This window comes from Poecilia mexicana, unplaced genomic scaffold (genome assembly GCF_051168715.1).
Source record: "Poecilia mexicana isolate PSO_F unplaced genomic scaffold, ASM5116871v1 scaffold_2, whole genome shotgun sequence".
Classification (NCBI taxonomy): domain Eukaryota; kingdom Metazoa; phylum Chordata; class Actinopteri; order Cyprinodontiformes; family Poeciliidae; genus Poecilia; species Poecilia mexicana.
In genome coordinates this window covers 24,110,500-24,134,341 of record NW_028263371.1, presented here as the reverse complement: position 1 = coordinate 24,134,341, position 23,842 = coordinate 24,110,500, and the positions used below count along the sequence as shown (strand labels likewise).

Sequence of the window (23,842 nt, the reverse complement as noted above, 5' to 3'; positions counted from 1 at the left end):
TCAGGTTCTGGATCAGGAGGAGCCTGAGGTCACATGGAGACACGGGTCTACCCAGACCTCCTAAAAGAGTTTTGGAGAACCAGGAGGGAGATTCTGACCTGCTTGAAGGAGATCTGGGAAGGTCGGCGGGACAGACTGAGGTGGCTCCTGGTATATGATGAGTGCCCACGTCCTCTAGACTTGTGTTTTAACAATAAAAGCCTCTAAAGGGCTTAAAATGGTTATTGGTGTCGCATTCTCCCATTTTTCTGCTACGTTGTTAACAACTTATTCTGGATTATTGTCCACCATGGTCGTGGTTTTCCTTCCCAGGATGCAGGATAGTGACATTTATTTAGTATAAGGTCAAATAAATGCGACCTGACCATGCAGACACACAGGTCATATTTGAAAAGATCAGATGTGTATCAGATTTAGAACCACATATCCCAGTAGCTTTTAGTTCTTTATTTCTGTCACTTCAGCCTTAGTTTCATAGATATTTCTTGCAGTCTTGAATGTTTACGTTACATTATGCTGACGATGCTCAGCTACATCTTCTTCTCTGTTGTTTTTGAACCAGAACCTCTGGAAAAAGATCAAATAATAAAATAAAGTATCTTAAAGCCCATATTAAACTTCTTGGATTTCCCTTTTTCACCTCCAGATTACAAATATTCTGTCCAGGAGTGATGCTGGAAAACGGGTCCATGAGTTTGTTACTGCAGGGCTGCACTGATGTAACACTAACAGATCACACCTGAAATGTACAGCATTAATTATGATGGTAGATAAAAACATACAAAATATGGAAAAATTACACATGAAACCCTGTGTATAATTAAATCAGCCTAATATAATGCTGGGGAAGAAACACAGGGCTGATCCTGATTCTCTCCATGGTTACTGGTTGTTATGGTAACCACCAACTGTCAGGAGCAACATAACTGACAGGAGGGCAGGGCAGCGCCAGAAACAGAAACAGTGAGTACGGCTGTGTTATCTTTACTGTTTCCTTTACTTTTTGTCTGTTCAGACTCTTTGGAAACCACAGAGTAAACTTAACAGTGTTTTTGTTTTCATTTACCCACATTTGTAAATTATAATGAGTAACGTGAGTCATTTATTTGAAGCTGGCTAGTTCTTCATTGGTGCTTTTCATTCTTTCACCTAAAGAAATGTTTTTTTAAATCAACACTTACACATCGTTTTGTTATGTCTGACTGAAGGATGCATCAGATGACTGTGTGTTTTACTTTGACTGTTTTCCTGCTTTTTATAAAGTAGGAGTTGATCTTCTCGTTCAATTAGCAGTTGGAGTCGACAGCACCAAACAACAAAAGATGGAAGTGATAGCATGAAACTACATGTGCACTGACCTCTGACCTTAAATCCGGAGGTAAGTGGTTCTGTTTGGACTCAATCTCACATGGACAAATGTTCAGTAGAAAGAAATCCTTTCAGCAGCAGTCAGGAGGTTCGCTGCGATAAAATCAACCTTATTAGTCCTGATTTAATGGATTATAATAATAGGAGAGGTTTGTTTTTCAGACAAGAGAAAATATATTTAAAGTTATTTGTACCAAATGGTTTTAATAGACGTTTCATGCTCACCAGTGTCCAAAAACTAAAACAAATCACTAAATAAATCCAAAAGTAATGTCAAGTATTTAATTTGTCATTTATTTTAAGAAGGAATGAGCCAGCGTTGGAGAAAAATTAGACAAATGGTGGACTGTTTGTTGCAAAAGGAAAGAACGCAGAGCTTTTTAGTTATTTTATTGTATTTTTTCTACTTTTCTTGTTTAATATTCAAATTTTCCGAGATGCTGGATAATTTGTGTGCAGTCATCGTCAAGCCAAATAGAATTAAACACTTAAATTACGTGATGAATGTGTCTGATGTTTCACTTTCTGAAATATTTTTCTGAATCATCTCCAAAACATCCGTTCAGTAAAACAGAGATTAGCATCACATATTTACATACTTTGCCTTTCCAACTTTGTTATTTCTCTCTCCGCAGCTTAAACACCTCATCTGCTGCTGACGCTCATCACCAGTATTACTAGTCGGCGTGTTTTTGGTCTCGGTACTTTTCATGTTAGGATCATGTCTGCTTTCTGGACTGTCTCTGCCGTGCTCCTCCTTTACTTCACGCAGAATAGCTGTGGTGAGTGTAAACAATGATTATATTGTTTTATCTGGTTGTATTTCTGCTTGGTAGAGATAGAAATGACATAATTACAGAACAGAATAAACTTTTATTATTACTACTTATATGCTGACAGCTACTCCATGGAGGAAAAAAGGGCCAACTTGCATGATATCAAAGTTGTATATCTGCAGATCAAAACTCTAAGAGTTTTTATGATGATACCTACAGATTTGCTTTGTTTATGGGAATAAAGAAAACATTTAAAATAGATATGATTGAGTGGTGTCAAAATATTAAAGCTGCTCAGAAACAGGAAAAAGTTCACAGAAAGTGATAAAAACATTTTGGTTTTTCATTCACAGCTCGTCTGATCTTGGCAAAACTTGGTGACTCGGTTGTGATGCATCCAGGTCAGACCTTTGATTCCATATCTGCCATAATCTGGAAGCACAACATGAACATCATCGTGGAGTGGTCTGGAGCTAATACAACGTGTTTTGGAGGTTTTATTGGTAGGTTCCTGTGTGATTGACTCGTCGTAACACCTGAACCCCTGCAGATTCATTCATGCCTGTATTTGGATCCTGCCTCCAGGTCGCTGTAGCCTGGACAAAACAACTGGAAGTTTGATCATCAGCAGTCTGGCAGTAGAGGACACCGGCCACTACAACCCTGAGATAGACAGCAAGATTCTTGGCGTGATAGAGCTCTGGGTTATCAGTGAGTTCAGCAGGTTTGACTGAGCTTTAATCGGAGTCCAGTTGACGCTAATCTGTTGGTGTTTCTGTCAGAACCGGTCCCAAAACCCACAGTGTTCTTGGAATGCAACAAGGAGAAGAGCCTCTGTGACCTCACCTGTAAAGCCAACATCACTTCTCATTTCGGACCCGTCATGTACAGATGGGAAGCAGGAAAAGATGTGCTGTCCCGTTCCACGAGGCTGACCTTAACAAAGGTATGTTTTAAGGTGCAGCCGAACCTCTGAGTACAAACAACCGGGATGAACCCATGATGCTCCATTTGCTTCTTAGGCGAACAGGGAGCACTCCTACGTCTGCATGTTGCTAAACCCCTTTAGCAACTCGTCCAGTGATGTGGTGCTTAACCCCATTAGCCATACCGGTAAGATGCAGACATTTCCATCTGTGTCCTTTTTAAAAAGTCTGGCTGTGATCAGTTGTGGATATTAAAACTGAACCCCAAAACATTGTTTCTCAGTTTATTCGTGATTTAACAACAAATATAACTACCTTTTCTATTTTACATGAGACCAGATTAGATTGGAGACTTTTTTTCATTTGACAGTTGCATTTTGTTTTTATTGTGGTTCTGATGGTGTTCTCATTATGACTTTAATGCCACATCTCAAAAATGAGTAAGTACGCATGTTAGTACCAACAGCAGTGGGTGTTGGACTGTGTTACAGTCTGGAGCTGGTGAACTGGTGAATGGCTTAGTTTCAATAACTGACGTTGTAGTTTCAGGGTTTCATCCTGCAGCAGTGGCTGTACCAATTGTGCTTCTGGTCCTGACTCTGTTTGCGGTTGGTGGCTATGTTAGGCACAGGAAAGGTGAGAGTTCACTAAAACATGAAGCAGTCGCTGTCCTGTGTTACTTTAATGTCTCATCATGTTACATTTGTTCCTGTTTTTAATACTGAATCATTAAAATTATTTAATGACTTTAGATAATATCGCCTTTGCAAGACTTTCATCGCATTACTGTAAACACTAAAAACTCAGCTGTATTTCATAAGCTTTATAATTGTAATAATCTTCCTTTCCTGTGATTAAAGAACCACGGTTGATATAACAATCCTTTTTTTTTTTTTTTTCATTTTTACAGAGAAAAAACAAGCACATATCGCTGAAGCAGCCCAAGCAGAGAGGACTGCTATGACCCTGAAAGGCAAAAGGAAAAATGGTAACAAATCATTTGGAATCTGGATTCATCCCTCAGACTTCCTCGTTATCCTCTAGAGCAGCTGCAACCAACATAACACCATATTTCTCCAATTTACTCAACAGTAATCCATGGCTTGTTGTGTCAAATGCTTTGTTTACTCCCACAGTATATTCCTATTTATCAGTCACGTTAGCTAAATCTTCTAATAGTTGCCATACGGCCGTTGAAGTTGACCTTTTTAGCTCTAATTTCCATCAAATTGTCAAATCATTACTAAAACTATTTTTCTAAAACGTGAAAGATTAGATAAATTGTTCTATTATTGGAGAACTGATGTTTATCACCACTTTTTATATGATGTAATGACTTGTTTTGTTGAAATAGATCCATTTGAAAGGACATAACTTCAAATATCAATCCAGCCAGACATCAACTAGTAAAAGAAACGTAGCTGAACTCACATTTTCATCTCTGTTGCAGGAATGAGTTTGGAAACTTTGGAAAGTGGGTGAGTTACCTGATCTTCTATGAATACCTTTACCAAGACAGCTTGAACTTTAACCTCTGTGCCAAGGGTCATTTATCCACATTGGGTTATAAATGAGGAACTGCAGGTTGTGGAGAATCAGTTAGAAGCTGCAACTGTTTGATCGAGACTTTTGTCTTTTAATATTAATTTTTTTTTATATGTCCAGAGCCAAACTGCAGCTTTTTGCAATACACATAATTTACTTGCGATATCTTTCTCTTTTGTTTCTGATGTGGTGACAGACCGAACCCACCTTCAGCACGGAGGTTCAGCTCTGCACGAGATCTTTATCTCCAGCCTGACGATGAACGATGGGTGCAGAACAATCCGGAGCTCAGGAGGGTGAGCCGTGAGCTTCGGGAGTTCCGACTTCAAAGAGACATCTAAATTCATCACAGACGTATTGAATCAAGCAAAGCACCGCTTGAGCTTTTTCTTTTGCCACCTCACAGCAAACTAAATACTTTTAATTGGGATTTTGGATGCAAAGTATTTTAGATCAATCATTCGTTACACCCCAAGTCAACTTTTTCTGCTCATAAACTGTCTAAATTGGTCCACAATGGTGTTATCTTTATGTTTCTGTGAAAACTGTTACATTTTTGTACTGAATTCTGCAATATTAGGCCTAAAACCATCGTATTGCTGCCCTCTTCAGGTTGAACAGGGTAACAGCTTGGTTAGCGTTCGTGTCACACAGCACCATGTTCGGGTATAAAACCTTCTGACTCTGGACAGTTACTGCAACGTCATCGGTGCTTTCACATGCCGTCAGCATAGAAATCTCCAGCCTAGTTCCCACAAGGCTGAAGTGGAAGTGATCAGCGCCATCTTTGTAGGCAAGGGCATACACATGGCTTCAAGACCAACAAAAAGAAAATATGTGGAAACTTTTGGCCAATGTTCGAAAGAAAGATGCATGAACAAAATGGCTTCACTTCAGGTGAAGTAAGTGTAGCAAAATATAGCTAGGCTACATGTTTGTTCGTTAGCGTGCAGGAAAAAGCTACATTTGCTAAGCTAATTTTGCTATTTCCACCGTAAGATCTACATTAAATATATCTGATATTTATCTTAGGATTACTAGAGGTGGGAAGAGTACTCAAAAACTGTAATGTACTTATATTTTTTATAAGTTAGGAACAGCTTTTATAAGTCAGCTTGTTTATTGTTGTCATACCACCTCTATGGCAACTGCCTGCCAAGATGGCTGCCAGTTGCAAAGTTAACAGAAGTGTGACGTCAACAGAAAAAATCTGCTGGCCACTTTTTTGATAAAAACCCGTCAAACGTGTCTGAAATGTAGCTGAATGTAGCGATAAAGTTGCTAACCTGGCTCATCACCACTCTTGGCCACGCCCTTTGGTCTCCTGGCTCCTCCCACTTTGGTGGAGTCATGCACAAGTTACACTTTTAAAAAATCCAGCGCAGCTATCCTCACAGGACAGCAGTTGGTTAAAAGGGACACAGTTGTGAAAAAGTTTGAGGTGATGAGATCATGTTCACCTAAAATGAAACGGCAGACGGCGACAGTATTAACCAGAGAAGAAGACAAGAGACCTATTTTAACTCTGGAGGGGCTGCAGAGATCCACAGCTCAGTTTGGAGAATGTTTTCACCACAGCTGGACAGAAACTAGTTCCATTTATTTAGTTGTATTTACTTACTTGAGTAACTTTAAGAGGGAAAACAACTTAAAATTAGTTTTACTGCGCCACACTTTTTATTTTTAAATGAGTAATAGTATTATGAAGTACTCTTACTTGAGTAAAATTTAATTACACTCCAACAACAACAAGTAACTTGAATGAAGAACAAGTTTTAACCAAAATTGTACTAGACACAAACCTTCAGTTTATGTCAAGGTGAGATCTCTTGTTCATACACAAGCTTTGTCTTCTCTAATGCTAATTTAATTTTTTGCCTTTTGCTGAGCTATTTGGAAATGAAGAAGATATGGTAAACACTAGATATAACCCTGAAAGTTCACATATATATATATATATATATATATATATATATATATATATATATATATATATATATATATATATATATATATATATATACATACATACATACATACATACATACATATATATATACATACATACATATATATATATATATATATATATATATATATATATATATATATATATATATATATATATATATATATATATATATGATACAAAAGTTTAATACATGCACTGAATAAAAAAAGACATTGGCATATGTTTTTATCTCTGAAGTTAATTCAAGATAAACTCATGTTTTAGGTAAGTTTAGACCACCACAATAAGTTATATTTGTTAAATGCCAGAAAACGTAATTGTCCTTAGCAATTTTTAGAGCTTTTTAAAAGAAGTTTACATACACTTGGTCGGTATATAATTGTCTTTTTGAACTTGCGTCAAACTTGACCTGTTGTCAGTATTATTATATAGATTTGTTCTACCTAAATGTGTTCTTTTGTAATTATTTTTTATTTGTGTTATTTTTATTTTTTCAATTTAGACTTTAAGATATATGAGGTATTTATGCTGCTTTTCGGTAAGAGAAGCGCGGTTACCTGACTTGCGCATGCGCGCAAGTACGTTGTCATGGTTACTAATAAACAAGCGTTGTAAACATCTACGTTGTTGTCCGTGTCGCTGCTTGATGATTTTATAAACCCGTAACTCAACTGTTCTTGAAGGAATAAACCTAACGGAGGTTCAGTGTGATAAAATCAACATCTAGTCCTGAATTTGTGTAGGTTTGAGTTTCAGACGAGCAAATGTACGGGAAGCCATTTGGACAAAAAGCTAGAAAAACTATTGAACGTTTAAAAAGGCCTTACCGGCTTATGAGTACAGAATCTTTTTAATGACTAAATAAATGTTATAACCATATCAAATATTTTATTTATATCATTTATTTTTTAGAAGAAATTAACAAATTATTGAAAAATTACAAACACTGAAACAAAATGTGACTTAATTATATTAAGCCATAGGCGTAACTTCCTGAAGGACTGACGTGGACATGTCCCCACCAACTCTGGCATGAAGGGGACAGTCCCCACCAATATTTCATGCATCCTTTTTTTCTTTATGTGCCTGAATCTATGTATACATAGAAAGTTGTAGTCAAAGCATTAACAGACAGGTAATGCTTTTTAAAATTCCTTTGTAAAACGTAAATGGCAAGTCCGCTCAGTGATCTAGTGGATTGGACGTTTCGTGACTTACTGTGCGCGCCGTGGCATTGCGCCACATGCGCTGTTGGTTTGCATTGAGTCAGGAATATCGGTGGTCGGGGAAATGACACAATCAAGCAAAGAATCTGAGAAGGAGGCGCAAAGTTTTGATATTAATTGTCAACACTACGACGACAACAAGATAACGAGGTCCAAAGGGATCACATTCACAGGTCAGCAAAAAGCTTTAATTAAAAAATATATAACAAGAAAGTGGAGAGTAAGTTAGTTATGCTGGCTTAACTTTAACATGTGCTCTCGGTGCGCACTTCGGAGTATTTCGGTTCAATTAGCGATCACTGCCTAATGGAAATTCAGAAACATAAATCTGCAACAGACAGAATGTTTTGTTCTGTGTTTTTATGTCCTTTGTTGTGGGGCAAAAATGTTTTTGTGGGTTTTTTTAAGTGTTAATTCCTGATGCACCTGAACGTAATCTTTGCTCTGGGCTCTCGGGACTATTGTTTATTGGTTTCCATGGCAACGAGTCTGCGTTGGACAAATTGCATCATTTGTACGTAGAATGTGATGATATTCGGAGAAATCATCAAATAGGATGAAATATTTCATAAAGTACATAAGAGCCAAAGTTTGTTCAATTTTAAACCATGGCTCCTACAGCGACAGTTAAGTAAAAATTAAATTACTGGTCAATATAAAAGAGAAATTCGCGTTGTTCTGTCTTGTCTCTTTACAGAACTGACAGACACCAAACTATTTACAGATTTATATGCAGAGAGAATATATTTACATATTCAAACATCAGCATCTCAGCTTTAAGACGCATTATCAATCCAATAACATTGATGGTCAATCTATTCACCAACTGCCCCAACCAGACCCAAAAAGGTTTTTGCATCTTTAATGTTTGCTATATTAAAAACACATCATATCTCATCTGCTATGCGTAATTCAGCAGGTTTTGCAGCCGAGCAGTCAGAATCACATAATTGAAAAATACAAAGTTTTCACTGACAAGGATTCATTTGGTTTACACAGAAGTTACTTATTCTGCTTTTGAAATGTTTAATAACATTTTGATTGTTACAGAATCATGTTGTTGATGTTTTTAGCGCTTGATGAAATCAGACAATAAAAGACGACTATGATAATTCTTCACAAAAAATTACTGAATTATGAAACTGTTTTCAAGCATTCAGCACATAAAGACTGATTCCATAAATTAGAATATGACTGAAAATTTCCTTTGTCAGCAATTCCATCACCACGTGAAATACATTACATAGATTAATTAGATTACATATGTTTTAACATATTTATATTTCGTAGTGTGTTTAATAGCTGCTAAAAGGTTATTTTCGAAAAGTACTATTAATCTGACAAGCCTCATCAGGACATATATCCTCATTTATTGAATAAGACTGTCTGGCATTCACATTTAAATTTTTGCTTTATTTTTAGCACTAAAAGCAGAAGACCTTCCAGTAACGGTACATCAGCGCCCCGCCCTCCTCGACCCCACAAACACGCTTGTATTAGAAAGTTCTCTTCGACTCAATCTTTTGTCCTTTTTAACTTAATTATTTCTCTCTCCACTCAACTCAAACAGCCCACATCTGCTGCTGACACGCATTTCCAGTGTTATTAGTCGAAGTTGTGTTTTTCGTTTCGGTATTTTTCACTTTAGGATCATGTCTGTTTTGCGGACATTCGTCGTCGTCGGGTTCCTCGTCTTTTTCACGTCGGAGTTTGGCTTTGGTGAGTAAAAACATTGAATATGTTGTTTTATTTGGTTATTTTTCTGCTTCTTAAGCATAGCGCCGTGCAAACGTGCAGTTACACGAGTTTTGGTGGCATTTTAGTTAACGCGAATGTACTTACTTTTTAAAGGGTTCAAAAAAGCGACTATCAGAAATATATGACTGATTTACAGACAATTATTTAAATTTAAATCACGGAAGTCGTGAAATATCGGCATCGATCTTCTAAAATTTATAAATTTTTCACTTTTTGAGTATTTCCGGGATGCTTTACGCTTCTTAGATGAAACAGGCGGATTTAGTAATAGGCCTGCTGGATTTCAGCTCTGGTTCGTCCATTTACCTTTATTTAAACAGGTATTGTGGATATAATTTTATATCTAAGCATCTTAAATTTATATGGTAACAAACTGAAGTCTGATTTTAAATAGAATCCTGCAAAACTGTTAAATGTGTGTTTTTGTTATTTGCATTTTAGGACAAAACTAGAACAATAATATTTTAATGTATAGTTTGCCTTACATTACAAATCATTATTTTTGATTGTGTTGAAAACGTTAGTGATTACTATAAAAGCTCAAATATGTTAAACTTTTTAGTTTGTAATTTTTTTAAACGAATACTGAATAGAAAGGTAAATGTAAAAGAATATATGTTAAAATATTTTCAAACGATAATTTCTCTTTTGTATAACTTTAGTAAAATACAGTGTGTTTATTTCATATTAGATACAAAATGTTCTTGGGTTTACAAACTTTCAGAAAGTATTTAATGTATTTTTGACTGTTTAAAAAGTAGTGTGAATAAAGTTAGGGCGACACTTTTAAAAATCAGCTTGTTCTTGATTATATTTACAGATTATTTTAGTTTAGGAGTGACAAGAAAAAACTAAAAGTAGGTTAGAGCTGGAAAGGAGGGATGATAGAAAGGGATCATTGTAAAGCTGCTCAGAAATAAAGATTTTGTTTTTCATTCACAGCTGATTTGATGTATGGAAAAGTTGGTGACTCAGTTGTCCTGAAGCCAGATCATAAGATTGATTCCATCACTAGCGTAACCTGGAAGCATCGAATGGACCTCGCCTTGGAGTGGTTCGGAGGGGAAATTACTTGCTACAGAACCTTTGATGGTAAGTTCACCTGTGATTGAGCCATAAAGTGTTGTAAACCCCTTCAGATTCATTCATGCATGATGTCTTTATTTTATTTTGCCTCCAGGTCGATGTGAGTTGGACGAAACAACTGGAAGTTTCACCATCAGAAATCTGACTCCAGAAGACAGTGGAGAATACACACCTGAGATTAACAACAGGGTTCTTGGCAAGAAGGAACTTAAAGTTATCAGTGAGTTCATCAGGTTTGACTCAGGTTTGGTGGTTTTAATGTGAATCCAATTGATTGGAATCTGTTGGTGTTTCTGTCAGAACCGGTCCCAAAACCCACAGTGTCTGAGGCCTGTAACAAAAACAAGACCATCTGTAATCTCACCTGTGAAGCCGACATTACCTCTGAGTTTGGACCTGTCACTTACGAATGGAAAACAGACACAGAGCTGTCCACCGACAAGGAGCTGAGCATAACAACGGTATGTTTTAAGATGGAGACAAACCTCTTCGTAGAAGAACTCAGGATGAAACCATGATTTATTCAAGTGGTTTAGAGCTGTTTTCCTTTTGCTTCTTAGAAAAACAAGGAGAGCTCCTTCTCCTGTTCGCTGAGAAACCCTGTTAGCAACTCGGCCAGTGACGAGTTCCCTAACCCATTTAATGGAGGTGAGTTACAAATATTTCTCTCCATCTTTTCTCTTGCCAAAACATTATTCACTTTTTGACATTCAGTCCACAAACTTCACTGTGATTTTTGGGGATTTTTTGGGATGCAGTGCTTTGAAAAAGCATTTTTCCCCAACAGATGTAAATTATTCAAATCACTGAACAACTTGAACAGAACCTGAATAAATCTAATAGGAATCCAACAGATTTCAAATGAGAAGTAGAGTCAAAATACTCAATATCTTGATAAATTTTAGCCTCACTTCAATATGATCAAGGTAATAAACTTATCCAAACCAACTTGACTCTGTTAAAGGGAACATATTATGTAAAATTCACATTTTGCATGTTTTTGTGCTTCAAATTGAGTCTCAACTGATTCTAAAAACAGCCAAATGTTTTTAAAAAAATCACCCAGCTGGTTTTTGGGGAAAATTAGCTGTTTCAAAAACTTTCAAATGTAACATCACAAATTAGCAGTTACCTAGCAACCCAAGCTGAGCCCCATCATGTTCACCATCCAGAAACCACTTGCTGCATTCTTGTTTGTTGTGCAGGAGCCTCCACTTCTACTATTCAAAGATGTACGGTTGTATAATTGCGTATCAGTTTGCTGCCATTTTCACCTGTGAGTGTAAACATTGAGTTTATCACTGGCAGCAACAACCGACATCAAGAGTTTGTGATAAGTGGCGATGAGTATTTAAAGTTACTGTCGAAGTTACAGGATTGTCTTAATTCACAGATATCAGAGGGTTTTCCAGAAATTGTTCTGACCTTTGACCTGTCTTATGGAGGTCACTTTTCATCAGTCTATTTATTAAGTCATGAACTTTGACCTAAAAGCTGTGGCATTATGTATTTTCCAGGCACATATTGCCATATTAGACCACATTGAACAGAAGAATATGATGTGACTCAAACCAGGGCTGGGAGGCCTGACAAAATAGACTGAGAAAAAAAACTGGAAGATTGTTTTTTTCTTTATTTGTGAAAAACGATGATGAACACAGAAAATAGAGGAAAAAAAACTCAAATCCAACAATCATGACATTATTGTCCTAGTTAAAGGGGACAATAACTTGAGACAATGTCCCCTTTGTCTCAAGTCTCCAACTTCCCTTTAACTCTGACCAGTTTCCCTTCCCTCAGTGAGGAAAAGCTTCCCCTTAGCATGATGCTGCCACCACCATGTTTGGGATGATGTGTGCATTATGACTTTTCTGCCACAGAAAAGCAAAAAAAGTTAAAGTATGACGTTAATGCCAAGAGCAGGAGGTGTTGGTCTGTGTTACTGGTGAACTCTGAAGGATTTAGTTTTAATAATTAATTATGTTTTATTTCAGAGATTAATACTGCAGGAGTGGCTATAGGAGTGGTGATTGGTGTCCTCTTGCTGATTGGAGTTGTGGTTCTACTTGTGCGGTGGAAAACAGGTAAGAATGTTTAAAAACATCCCAGTTACTGTCCTGTGTTATTATAGCGTCTCATCATGTTACATTTCTTCCTCCTTTTGAACAAAAACAAGGAAATATTTGGCAGCAGAGTTTTTGTTAGTTAATCAGTCATCAGCAGGGAGAGTGTTTTGGAGGTTCAGGCATAAAGCTGCCATAATAAAAGTCAACATCAGCTTTATTGTTAATTTCTACATGTTCCAGGCATACAGAGGAATCACTAATCTTGATGGGTTAGCACAATTTAAGCTGGAAGTAATGAGTTAATTTTTTTCAACATTTTGTCACTTCATAGCTTCAACCTTCAATGTATTTTATTGGAATTGTACAGTTAAAGCCACATATTTACTTAGTCTATAAACAGAAGCAGAACTATGTTTTTCTCACTGCCTGACAATAAATCAGACCAAATAATTCCTGTTATATGTCAGTTAGGATTACCAAGTTTATTTCAATTCAATAAATAAAGAATAGGCAATTTCTTTTATTTACCTTTTTGATATTTTAATGATCTGTGCTGTGATGGCTACTCCAAAACATTTACATTGCTTTCCTTAAGCCACAACTAATTTATTTGGAAGACTCATTTGTGTTCAGGCTTTAACTTCCTGACTGCTTCAATATTTCCAGCATCATCTCAGGGTCAATTTCTCTCCTTCCTGAATAGTTAGATATCTGGACAAACCCAGGAGGTTTACACCAGAATATAAAAGTTAGAATAACTGGAGAGCAGCTCCACTGGTCCTACCATCATTACTCTATAACATTTATTATCTTCTTCTCTAACAGATGAAGCTAATGCTACATCTAGAAAAGGTTCGATTGAATCCAGCAGGACACAGTCATGGTTAAGACTGTTGACAGGAGATATTAACACTAAGCCACGAAGAAACGGGCTTTGTCCAAGCATAGTAGTGGAAAGTTGAGTGGAAGGAAAAACTGGTTGGAAAAGGTGCAACGATGACAGGAATTGAGAAACTAAAATAAGTTTGAGGGAGTTTAGCAATGATTGATGTTTAGTTTTTCAAAGGCATCTTTTAAGATGCAGTAATTAAAGCAAAAGGAGTATTGAGACCATAGTCTGTGCATTACACAGACATGCTTGGTTTGGTGGGAAGACATTCCTAAGATCATTTGCATTGGCTTGTTTGTGAAAATGAATCTATATAATCTTATTTGATCTGAATTACTGCAACAAATCAGTATTTATTCCATTTTCAGATGGTCAAGAAGGCAGCATTTATCTGGCTTGTTTAGCTGAACTGATGCAGCCCATGTGTGTGCTTGTTTCATTGAGGATGATGATGCTCTCCTACCAGCTCCATCATCATCTTTGGGTCACAGACCCTGAATAGTTTGATAGCTGGGCTTTGCCATGAGGTTCATGTGAGACTGTGAATGTTAGAATATATGGAGATCAGCTCCGATAGTCCTGCTAGCATCGCTCCATAACTTAACAACATTTATTATCTTCTTCTCTTCTCTAACAGTTGGATATGATTGTGTGCTTGTAGAAGATAAGTCAGTGAATCCAGTGTCTGCTGTTTAAGGAAACAATTCCTCACTGTCAGAACTTTATATATATATATATATATAAAAAATAATTCCCCTCTCACCCTCCGTGGGTGGTCTCTTTCATCCTCTGAGCTCGGGTCCTCTACCAGAGGCCTGGGAGCTTGAGGGTTCTGCGCAGTATCTTGGCTGTGCCTAGAACTGCACATTTCTGGACTGAGATGTCTGATGTTGTTCCTGGGATCTGTTTGAGCCACTGCTCCAGTTTGGGGGTGACTGCCCCGAGGGCCCCGATGACCACAGGCACCACTGTGGTCTTCACCTTCCAGGCCTTCTCCAGTTCCTCTCTGAGGCCCTGGTATTTCTCCAGTTTCTCATGCTCCTTTTTCCTGATGTTGTGGTCACTTGGTATTGCTACATCCACCACAACGGCTTTCCTCTGTTCTTTATCCACCACCACAATGTCCGGTTGGTTCGACATTACCATCTTGTCTGTCTGGATCTGGAAGTCCCACAGGATCTTAGCTCGGTCATTCTCCACCACCTTTGGGGGTGTCCCCCATTTTGACCTCGGGGCTTCCAGTCCATATTCTGCACAGATGTTCCTGTACACTATGCCCGCCACTTGGTTATGTCGTTCCATGTACGCTTTCCCTGCCAGCATCTTGCACCCTGCTGTTATGTGCTGGACTGTCTCAGAGGCCTCCTTGCACAACCTACACCTTGGGTCTTGTCTGGTGTGGTAGATCTGAGCTTCTATTGCTCTGGTGTTTAGGGCCTGTTCCTGGGCGGCCAGGATGAGGGCCTCCGTGCTGTCCTTGAGTCCAGCTTTCTCCAGCCATTGGTAGGATTTCCTGATATCAGCCACTTCAGTTATTTGTCGGTGGTACATCCCATGTAGGGGCTTGTCTTCCCATGATGGTTCCTCCAGCACCTCGTCCTCTGTTCCCCATTGCCTGAGACATTCGCTGAGCACATCGTCCGTTGAGGCTTTGTCCTTGATGTATTTATGGATCTTAGATGTTTCATCCTGGACAGTGGCTCTCACACTCACTAGTCCTCTGCCTCCTTCCTTACGGCTCATGTACAGTCTCAGGGTGCTGGATTTGGGGTGGAACCCTCCATGCATGGTTAGTAGCTTCCGAGTCTTAACATCCGTGGCCTTCATCTCTTCCATTGGCCAGCTAATTATTCCGGCAGGGTATCTGATTACTGGTAAGGCATAGCTGTTTATTGCACGGATCTTGTCCTTGCCATTGAGCTGGCTTCTCAGGACTTGCCTTATTCGTTGGAGGTATTTGGCTGTGGCTCCTTTCCTTGTGACCTCATCGAGGTTGCCATTTGCTTGTGGTATTCCCAGGTACTTGTAGCTGTGCTCTATGTCTGCTATCGTTCCCTCTGGGAGTGAGACCCCTTCTGTGCGGACGACCTTCCCTCTCTTTGTAACCATCCGGCCACACTTCTCTAGTCCGAATGACATCCCAATGTCAGTGCTGTAGATCCTGGTGGTGTGGATCAGTGAGTCGATGTCTCGCTCGCTCTTGGCGTACAGCTTGATGTCATCCATGTAGAGGAGGTGACTGATTGTGGCCCCATTCTTAAGTCGGTATCCGTAGCCAGTCTTGTTGATGATTTGGCTGAGGGGGTTCAGGCCTATGCAGAACAGCAGTGGGGACAGAGCATCTCCTTGGTATATGCCACATTTGATGGACACTTGTGCAAGCGGTTTGCAGTTGGCTTCAAGGGTGGTTTTCCACAGCCCCATCGAGTTTGCAATGAAGGCTCTTAGAGTCCTATTGATGTTGTACATCTCTAAGCATTCAATGATCCAGGTGTGTGGCATTGAGTCATAGGCTTTCTTGTAATCAATCCAAGCGGTGCACAGGTTGGTGTGTCGGGTTTTGCAGTCTCGGGCGACTGTGTGGTCTACAAGGAGTTGGTGTTTGGCTCCTCTACTATTTATGCCGATGCCCTTCTGTGCCGTGCTCATGTATTTATCCATGTGTCCGCTTATCTTAGCCGCTATGATGCCTGACATGAGCTTCCATGTTGTAGAGAGACAGGTTATTGGCCGATAGTTGGATGGGACTGAACCCTTTGAGGGATCCTTCTGGATCAGTATTGTGCGCCCTTCAGTTAACCATTCAGGGTGAGTCCCATTCTGTAGCAGCTGGTTCAGTTGAGCTGCCAGTCGCTCATGGAGGGCAGTGAGTTTCTTTAGCCAGTAGGCATGGATCATGTCAGGCCCTGGTGCTGTCCAGTTTTTCATACCCGAGACTCTTTCTTGCACATCTGCCACAGTGATGGTTACCGGGGTTTGTTCAGGGAGGTTGCTGTGGTCCTCTCGTAGAGAGGTTAGCCACTGTGCCTTGCTGTTGTGGGACGCCTCCCTTTCCCATATGCCTTTCCAGTATTGTTCAGTCTCCAGCCTTGGTGGGTCTGCTCTGTTGTTAGTATATATATATATATATATATATATATATATATACACATCTCATTTCCAGTTGTATTTTTTCTGTGTATCTTCATAGCTGCACTAGGAATTAATACTGAAAGAAAATCTGAATATTTTAGGCTTAAAGAATTGTTATAAAATAAGACAATAGACTATTAGAAGTAAATTAATACAATTTAATTGAACAAACATTATAATTTTGGTTGTAGATGTATGTTAGTGACTCTGGGAGTGTTTGGGTCTGCAGGAAGGCCTTGCAGGCCCAGACAGTCCACCACTGCAGTAGACAGACATACTTCTGAGTAGGATGGCGTTTCTGTGTTAAAATCATAACATACGTCCTCTTTTACTTTTACAGAGACGAAACAATCACAGAATGTTGAAACAGTCTATGATGAAGTGTCTGCTGTGAGCCTACTAACCAGGAGGGAAAACGGTGAGTAAGATCACATAATATGGTTTAAAGTCTGGATTCATCCCTCATTTCTTTGCACTTTAACTGAAAGCAGAAAGTCTTCCTTGTTGTCCTCTAGAGCAGCCGCAACCAACGTCTCAGCAGGTTTTCTCGGACAAAAGCAACAAATTACATTACATTACATCTGTCCTGCTTCTAAAATGTTTTACAGCTGTATTAAAGTTTGTTCATCTACAAGCACAAATGCCTTGTGCTTAGGCCACCCAAATATTTAGCACCAGCCCTTAATGTGTTATTCCTTTTCACACCATATTTCTCCAATGTATTCAACAGTCATCCATGCTAAGTCATGCTAAGCCAGAGAGAAAAACAGTTATTTTCATTTTCAATGCACAAAATGTTGTCGCAATAAGAGAAATCTTCTTCTTTTGTTTCTGATGTGACCAATTGACTTCATCTCCAATAAAGAAGACAAGCTCTAGCCAAGGACGCCTTTATCTCCACGATAAAGGTGATATGGGCTGAACCACCTCCTGCTCAATGTGACAAAGACCAAGGAACTGGTGGTGGATCTGTGGAGGAGGACCAGGATGCCGATGACCCCTGTTTCTATCCGTGTGTCAGTGTGGACATTGTGGAGGATTACAAACACTGATGCTCTGTACAGGAAGGACCTCAGTCATCTATACTTTCTGAAGCAACTGAGGTCCTTCAACATTTGCTGGACCTTGCTCAGGATATTTTATTAGTCTGTAGTTGCGAGTGCTACCCTGTAGCTGCGGTGTAGTCCGCACCTGGAATATTAGGCCTAAAACCGTCTCAATGCTGCCCTCTTTGGGTTGAACAGTGGCTGCTGCAGTTTAATTCTCCTACTTTTTACAACTACAAATGCTTGATGACTGCTTACGTCACTCAGTACCAGTTCGGGTATAAAACCGTTTCACTCTAGATACGCTCAGCAAACTTACTGCAGCGTTATTGGTGCTTTTACATGTTGCCTATGTGGAAATCTCTAATAACAGAAAAATGTCAGCTTGTTGCCTTTTTGAAAAAAGCTGCCAAACATGTCTGATGTATTGCTAAATGTAGCGATTGAGTTGCTAATGGTGGTTAACCACCTCTGCTCATTCTGACTTAGCCGCCCACTGTGGTGGATCCTTTTATGTATTGTCTAAGGGTGGAGTTATGCTTTCACAGGGGGATAAATTACACTTTTGAAAAATCCAGCACATTTACTTGAGTAACTTTAAGAGGAACAACAACTTAAACATAGTTTTACTGTGCCACACTTTTTATTTTAAAATGAGGAATAGTATTATTAAGTACTCTTACTTGGGTAAAATGTCATTACACCCCAACAACAACAAGTAACTTGAATGAAGAACAGGTTTTAACCAAAATTGTACCAAACACACACCTACAGTTTATGTCAAAGTTAGACCTCTTGTTCATACACAAGCTTTGTCTTCTCTAATGCTAATTTCAATTTAAGCGTTTTGCTGAGCTATTAGAAAATGAAGATACAGCAAACACCATACATTTTCCCTGAAAGTTCATATATATATTTACATATGTTACAAAAATTGATACACTGACTGAAAAGACACTGGGACATGTTTGTACCTCTGTCTGAAGTTAAATCAAAGGTTGTAAGTTAGATGCCAGAAAACATACATTTGATCAGCATCAGGAATCTTTTTGAACCGTCTGACTTGGTTCACACCTGCCCTACTGTCGGTATTGGTTTCATAAGTATCATATATACTGAACAAAAATATAAACGCCCCATGTCAGATATTGTTGCCAGGTGGCATTAACAACTGTAAATGAGAATTTGCTGACATTTCATTGTACAAATGTCTTGATTTGTGTTTAATTTTTAATCCAACTTGCTGTCAGTGAGCATTACTCAGTGAATTGTTTCTTTACTCGGTGCATGTTTGGGGCATGTCCAGTAGGTGATCAGACAAAACGAGCAACAGCTGGACAATCCCTGGACTGGTCCTGTGTTATTATAGCGTCTCATCATGTTACATTTCTTCCTCCTTTTGAACAAAAACAAGGAAATATTTGGCAGCAGAGTTTTTGTTAGTTAATCAGTCATCAGCAGGGAGAGTGTTTTGGAGGTTCAGGCATAAAGCTGTCATAATAAAAGTCAACATCAGCTTTATTGTTAATTTCTACATGTTCCAGGCATACAGAGGAATCGCTAATCTTGATGGTTTAGCACAATTTAAGCTGGAAGTAATGAGTTAATTTTTTTCAACATTTTGTCACTTCATAGCTTCAACCTTCAATGTATTTTATTGGAATTGTACAGTTAAAGCCACATATTTACTTAGTCTATAAACAGAAGCAGAACTATGTTTTTCTCACTGCCTGACAATAAATCAGACCAAATAATTCCTGTTATATGTCAGTTAGGATTACCAAGATTATTTCAATTCAATAAATAAAGAATAGGCAATTTCTTTTATTTACCTTTTTGATATTTTAATGATCTGTGCTGTGATGGCTACTCCAAAACATTTACATTGCTTTCCTTAAGCCACAACTAATTTATTTGGAAGACTCATTTGTGTTCAGGCTTTAACTTCCTGACTGCTTCAATATTTCCAGCATCATCTCAGGGTCAATTTCTCTCCTTCCTGAATAGTTAGATATCTGGACAAACCCAGGAGGTTTACACCAGAATATAAAAGTTAGAATAACTGGAGAGCAGCTCCACTGGTTCTACCATCATTACTCTATAACATTTATTATCTTCTTCTCTAACAGATGAAGCTAATGCTACATCTAGAAAAGGTTCGATTGAATCCAGCAGGACACAGTCATGGTTAAGACTGTTGACAGGAGATATTAACACTAAGCCACGAAGAAACGGGCTTTGTCCAAGCATAGTAGTGGAAAGTTGAGTGGAAGGAAAAACTGGTTGGAAAAGGTGCAACGATGACAGGAATTGAGAAACTAAAATAAGTTTGAGGGAGTTTAGCAATGATTGATGTTTAGTTTTTCAAAGGCATCTTTTAAGATGCAGTAATTAAAGCAAAAGGAGTATTGAGACCATAGTCTGTGCATTACACAGACATGCTTGGTTTGGTGGGAAGACATTCCTAAGATCATTTGCATTGGCTTGTTTGTGAAAATGAATCTATATAATCTTATTTGATCTGAATTACTGCAACAAATCAGTATTTATTCCATTTTCAGATGGTCAAGAAGGCAGCATTTATCTGGCTTTTTTAGCTGAACTGATGCAGCCCATGTGTGTGCTTGTTTCATTGAGGATGATGATGCTCTCCTACCAGCTCCATCATCATCTTTGGGTCACAGACCCTGAATAGTTTGATAGCTGGGCTTTGCCATGAGGTTCATGTGAGACTGTAAATGTTAGAATATATGGAGATCAGCTCCGATAGTCCAGCTAGCATCGCTCCATAACTTAACATTTATTATCTTCTTCTCTTCTCTAACAGTTGAATATGATTGTGTGCTTGTAGAAGATAAGTCAGTGAATCCAGTGTCTGCTGTTTAAGGAAACAATTCCTCACTGTCAGAACTTTATATACATCTCATTTCCAGTTGTATTTTTTCTGCGTCTCTTCATAGCTGCACTAGGAATTAATACTGAAAGAAAATCTGAATATTTTAGGCTTAAGGAATTGTTATAAAATAAGACAATAGACTATTAGAAGTAAATTAATACAATTTAATTGAACAAACATTATAATTTTGGTTGTAGATGTATGTTAGTGACTCTGGAAGTGTTTGGGTCTGCAGGAAGGCCTTGCAGGCCCAGACAGTCCACCACTGCAGTAGACAGACATACTTCTGAGTAGGATGGCGTTTCTGTGTTAAAATCATAACATACGTCCTCTTTTACTTTTACAGAGACGAAACAATCACAGAATGCTGAAACAGTCTATGATGAAGTGTCTGCTGTGAGCCTACTAACCAGGAGGGAAAACGGTGAGTAAGATCACATAATATGGTTTAAAGTCTGGATTCATCCCTCATTTCTTTGCACTTTAACTGAAAGCAGAAAGTCTTCCTTGTTGTCCTCTAGAGCAGCCGCAACCAACGTCTCAGCAGGTTTTCTCGGACAAAAGCAACAAATTACATTACATTACATCTGTCCTGCTTCTAAAATGTTTTACAGCTGTATTAAAGTTTGTTCATCTACAAGCACAAATGCCTTGTGCTTAGGCCACCCAAATATTTAGCACCAGCCCTTAATGTGTTATTTCTGTTCACACCATATTTCTCCAATGTATTCAACAGTCATCCATGCTAAGTCATGCTAAGCCAGAGAGAAAAACAGTTATTTTCATTTTCAATGCACAAAATTTTGTCGCAATAAGAGAAATCTTCTTCTTTTGTTTCTGATGTGACCAATTGACTTCATCTCCAATAAAGAAGACAAGCTCTAGCCAAGGACGCCTTTATCTCCACGATAAAGGTGATATGGGCTGAACCACCTCCTGCTCAATGTGACAAAGACCAAGGAACTGGTGGTGGATCTGTGGAGGAGGACCAGGATGCCGATGACCCCTGTTTCTATCCGTGGGTCTGTGTGGACATTGTGGAGGATTACAAACACTGATGCTCTGTACAGGAAGGACCTCAGTCATCTATACTTTCTGAAGCAACTGAGGTCCTTCAACATCTGCTGGACCTTGCTCAGGATATTTTATTAGTTTGTAGTTGCGAGTGCTGCCCTGTAGCTGCGGTGTAGTCCACACCTGGAATATTAGGCCTAAAACCGTCTCAATGCTGCCCTCTTTGGGTTGAACAGTGGCTGCTGCAGTTTAATTCTCCTACTTTTTACAACTACAAATGCTTGATGACTGCTTACGTCACTCAGTACCAGTTCGGGTATAAAACCGTTTCACTCTAGATACGCTCAGCAAACTTACTGCAGCGTTATTGGTGCTTTTACATGTTGCCTATGTGGAAATCTCTAATAACAGAAAAATGTCAGCTTGTTGCCTTTTTGAAAAAAGCTGCCAAACATGTCTGATGTATTGCTAAATGTAGCGATTGAGTTGCTAATGGTGGTTAACCACCTCTGCTCATTCTGACTTAGCCGCCCACTGTGGTGGAACCTTTTATGTATTGTCTGGGGGTGGAGTTATGCTTTCACAGGGGGATAAATTACACTTTTGAAAAATCCAGCACATTTACTTGAGTAACTTTAAGAGGAACAACAACTTAAACATAGTTTTACTGCGCCACACTTTTTATTTTAAAATGAGGAATAGTATTATTAAGTACTCTTACTTGGGTAAAATGTCATTACACCCCAACAACAACAAGTAACTTGAATGAAGAACAGGTTTTAACCAAAATTGTACCAAACACACACCTACAGTTTATGTCAAAGTTAGACCTCTTGTTCATACACAAGCTTTGTCTTCTCTAATGCTAATTTCAATTTAAGGGTTTTGCTGAGCTATTAGAAAATGAAGATACAGCAAACACCATACATTTTCCCTGAAAGTTCATATATATATTTACATATGTTACAAAAATTGATACACTGACTGAAAAGACACTGGGACATGTTTGTACCTCTGTCTGAAGTTAAATCAAAGGTTGTAAGTTAGATGCCAGAAAACATACATTTGATCAGCATCAGGAATCTTTTTGAACCGTCTGACTTGGTTCACACCTGCCCTACTGTCAGTATTGGTTTCATAAGTATCATATATACTGAACAAAAATATAAACGCCCCATGTCAGATATTGTTGCCAGGTGGCGTTAACAATTGTAAATGAGAATTTGCTGACATTTCATTGTACAAATGTCTTGATTTGTGTTTAATTTTTAATCCAACTTGCTGTCAGTGAGCATTACTCAGTGAATTGTTTCTTTACTCGGTGCATGTTTGGGGCATGTCCAGTAGGTGATCAGACAAAACGAGCAACAGCTGGACAATCCCTGGACTGGGGACAATAAAAGGCTGGATCAAAATCACATTCCTCAACCTGAAACCTATCATGTTCAAAGGACTGTCAAACCAATACAAATAGCCATACCACTATGTTATCAATATCAATATGAAGATCAGTAACTAATGAAAATGTATTTTGAGTTTCTCTATATATTGTGTAACCCAAATGTTCATAAAACTTTTTGTTCAGTGTACATTTACATTTCGTCTGCCTGAATGTGTTATTTTGTAATTATTTTATTTATTTGTTTTAGTCTTTGAAATGCACATAGCTTCATATTTGTATCTGTTAAAACGTTATCACGGATTTTATAAGTTACTCAATACATGAGTTGCCATTTTGCTAAAAACTTTTCTTCTCATTTGGTTTTGTTGAAGGAGAATTTTTACTTGTACTTGCAACATGTTGAGATATGTGTGAGGTATCGGCAAGGGCGAAGGAACCAGTCTGACATTGGGGGGGATGCATATCGGAAACCTGACAGATCAGTAAATAGCTTGAGCAGAAATGTCAAACAATTATGCCATCCTGGGTCGTGCAGAGGCCACTAAAGGGGCAGGTGCTCAAAAAAAAAGGGCACATCTCACCGCATTCTAGGACAGAATATTAACAAAGCCTCTCAGCTTTCAGAGTTTAATAAACAATGATAATTTACAAAATTGTGAGATATACAATCAAAGCTAAGGAAAATCTCTATATAGAGCATACAGCTATGCATATGTAAGATATTTTATTAGTAATTTCTT

The 23,842-nt window shown here is 38.4% G+C and overlaps 2 protein-coding genes across 3 annotated transcripts; both read left to right on the top strand.

The window, feature by feature from the left end:
* The first annotated feature begins 2,089 nt into the window (after positions 1-2,089).
* Positions 2,090-5,483, top strand: LOC106907322 (uncharacterized). The gene is made up of 9 exons (XM_088013017.1): positions 2,090-2,156; positions 2,498-2,647; positions 2,730-2,855; positions 2,927-3,090; positions 3,167-3,257; positions 3,620-3,706; positions 3,981-4,058; positions 4,521-4,548; positions 4,812-5,483. The coding sequence occupies exons 1-9, from the start codon at positions 2,090-2,092 to the stop codon at positions 4,954-4,956; spliced, it is 936 nt and encodes a 311-aa protein (XP_087869143.1). The 3' UTR covers positions 4,957-5,483.
* A 3,807-nt stretch (positions 5,484-9,290) lies between these two features.
* Positions 9,291-23,295, top strand: LOC148160628 (lymphocyte function-associated antigen 3-like). Of its 2 annotated transcripts, XM_088012996.1 has the most exons (9): positions 9,291-9,532; positions 10,514-10,663; positions 10,752-10,877; positions 10,958-11,118; positions 11,218-11,305; positions 12,652-12,741; positions 17,085-17,162; positions 21,033-21,110; positions 21,558-23,295. In XM_088012996.1, the coding sequence occupies exons 1-9, from the start codon at positions 9,466-9,468 to the stop codon at positions 21,569-21,571; spliced, it is 852 nt and encodes a 283-aa protein (XP_087869122.1). In that variant the 5' UTR covers positions 9,291-9,465; the 3' UTR covers positions 21,572-23,295. The 2 variants fall into 2 exon arrangements, with proteins under 2 accessions (XP_087869122.1, XP_087869128.1); XM_088013002.1 differs by lacking the exons at positions 21,033-21,110; positions 21,558-23,295 and adding an exon at positions 17,610-18,086 and having other exon boundaries at positions 9,293-9,532.
* The last annotated feature ends 547 nt before the right edge of the window (positions 23,296-23,842 follow it).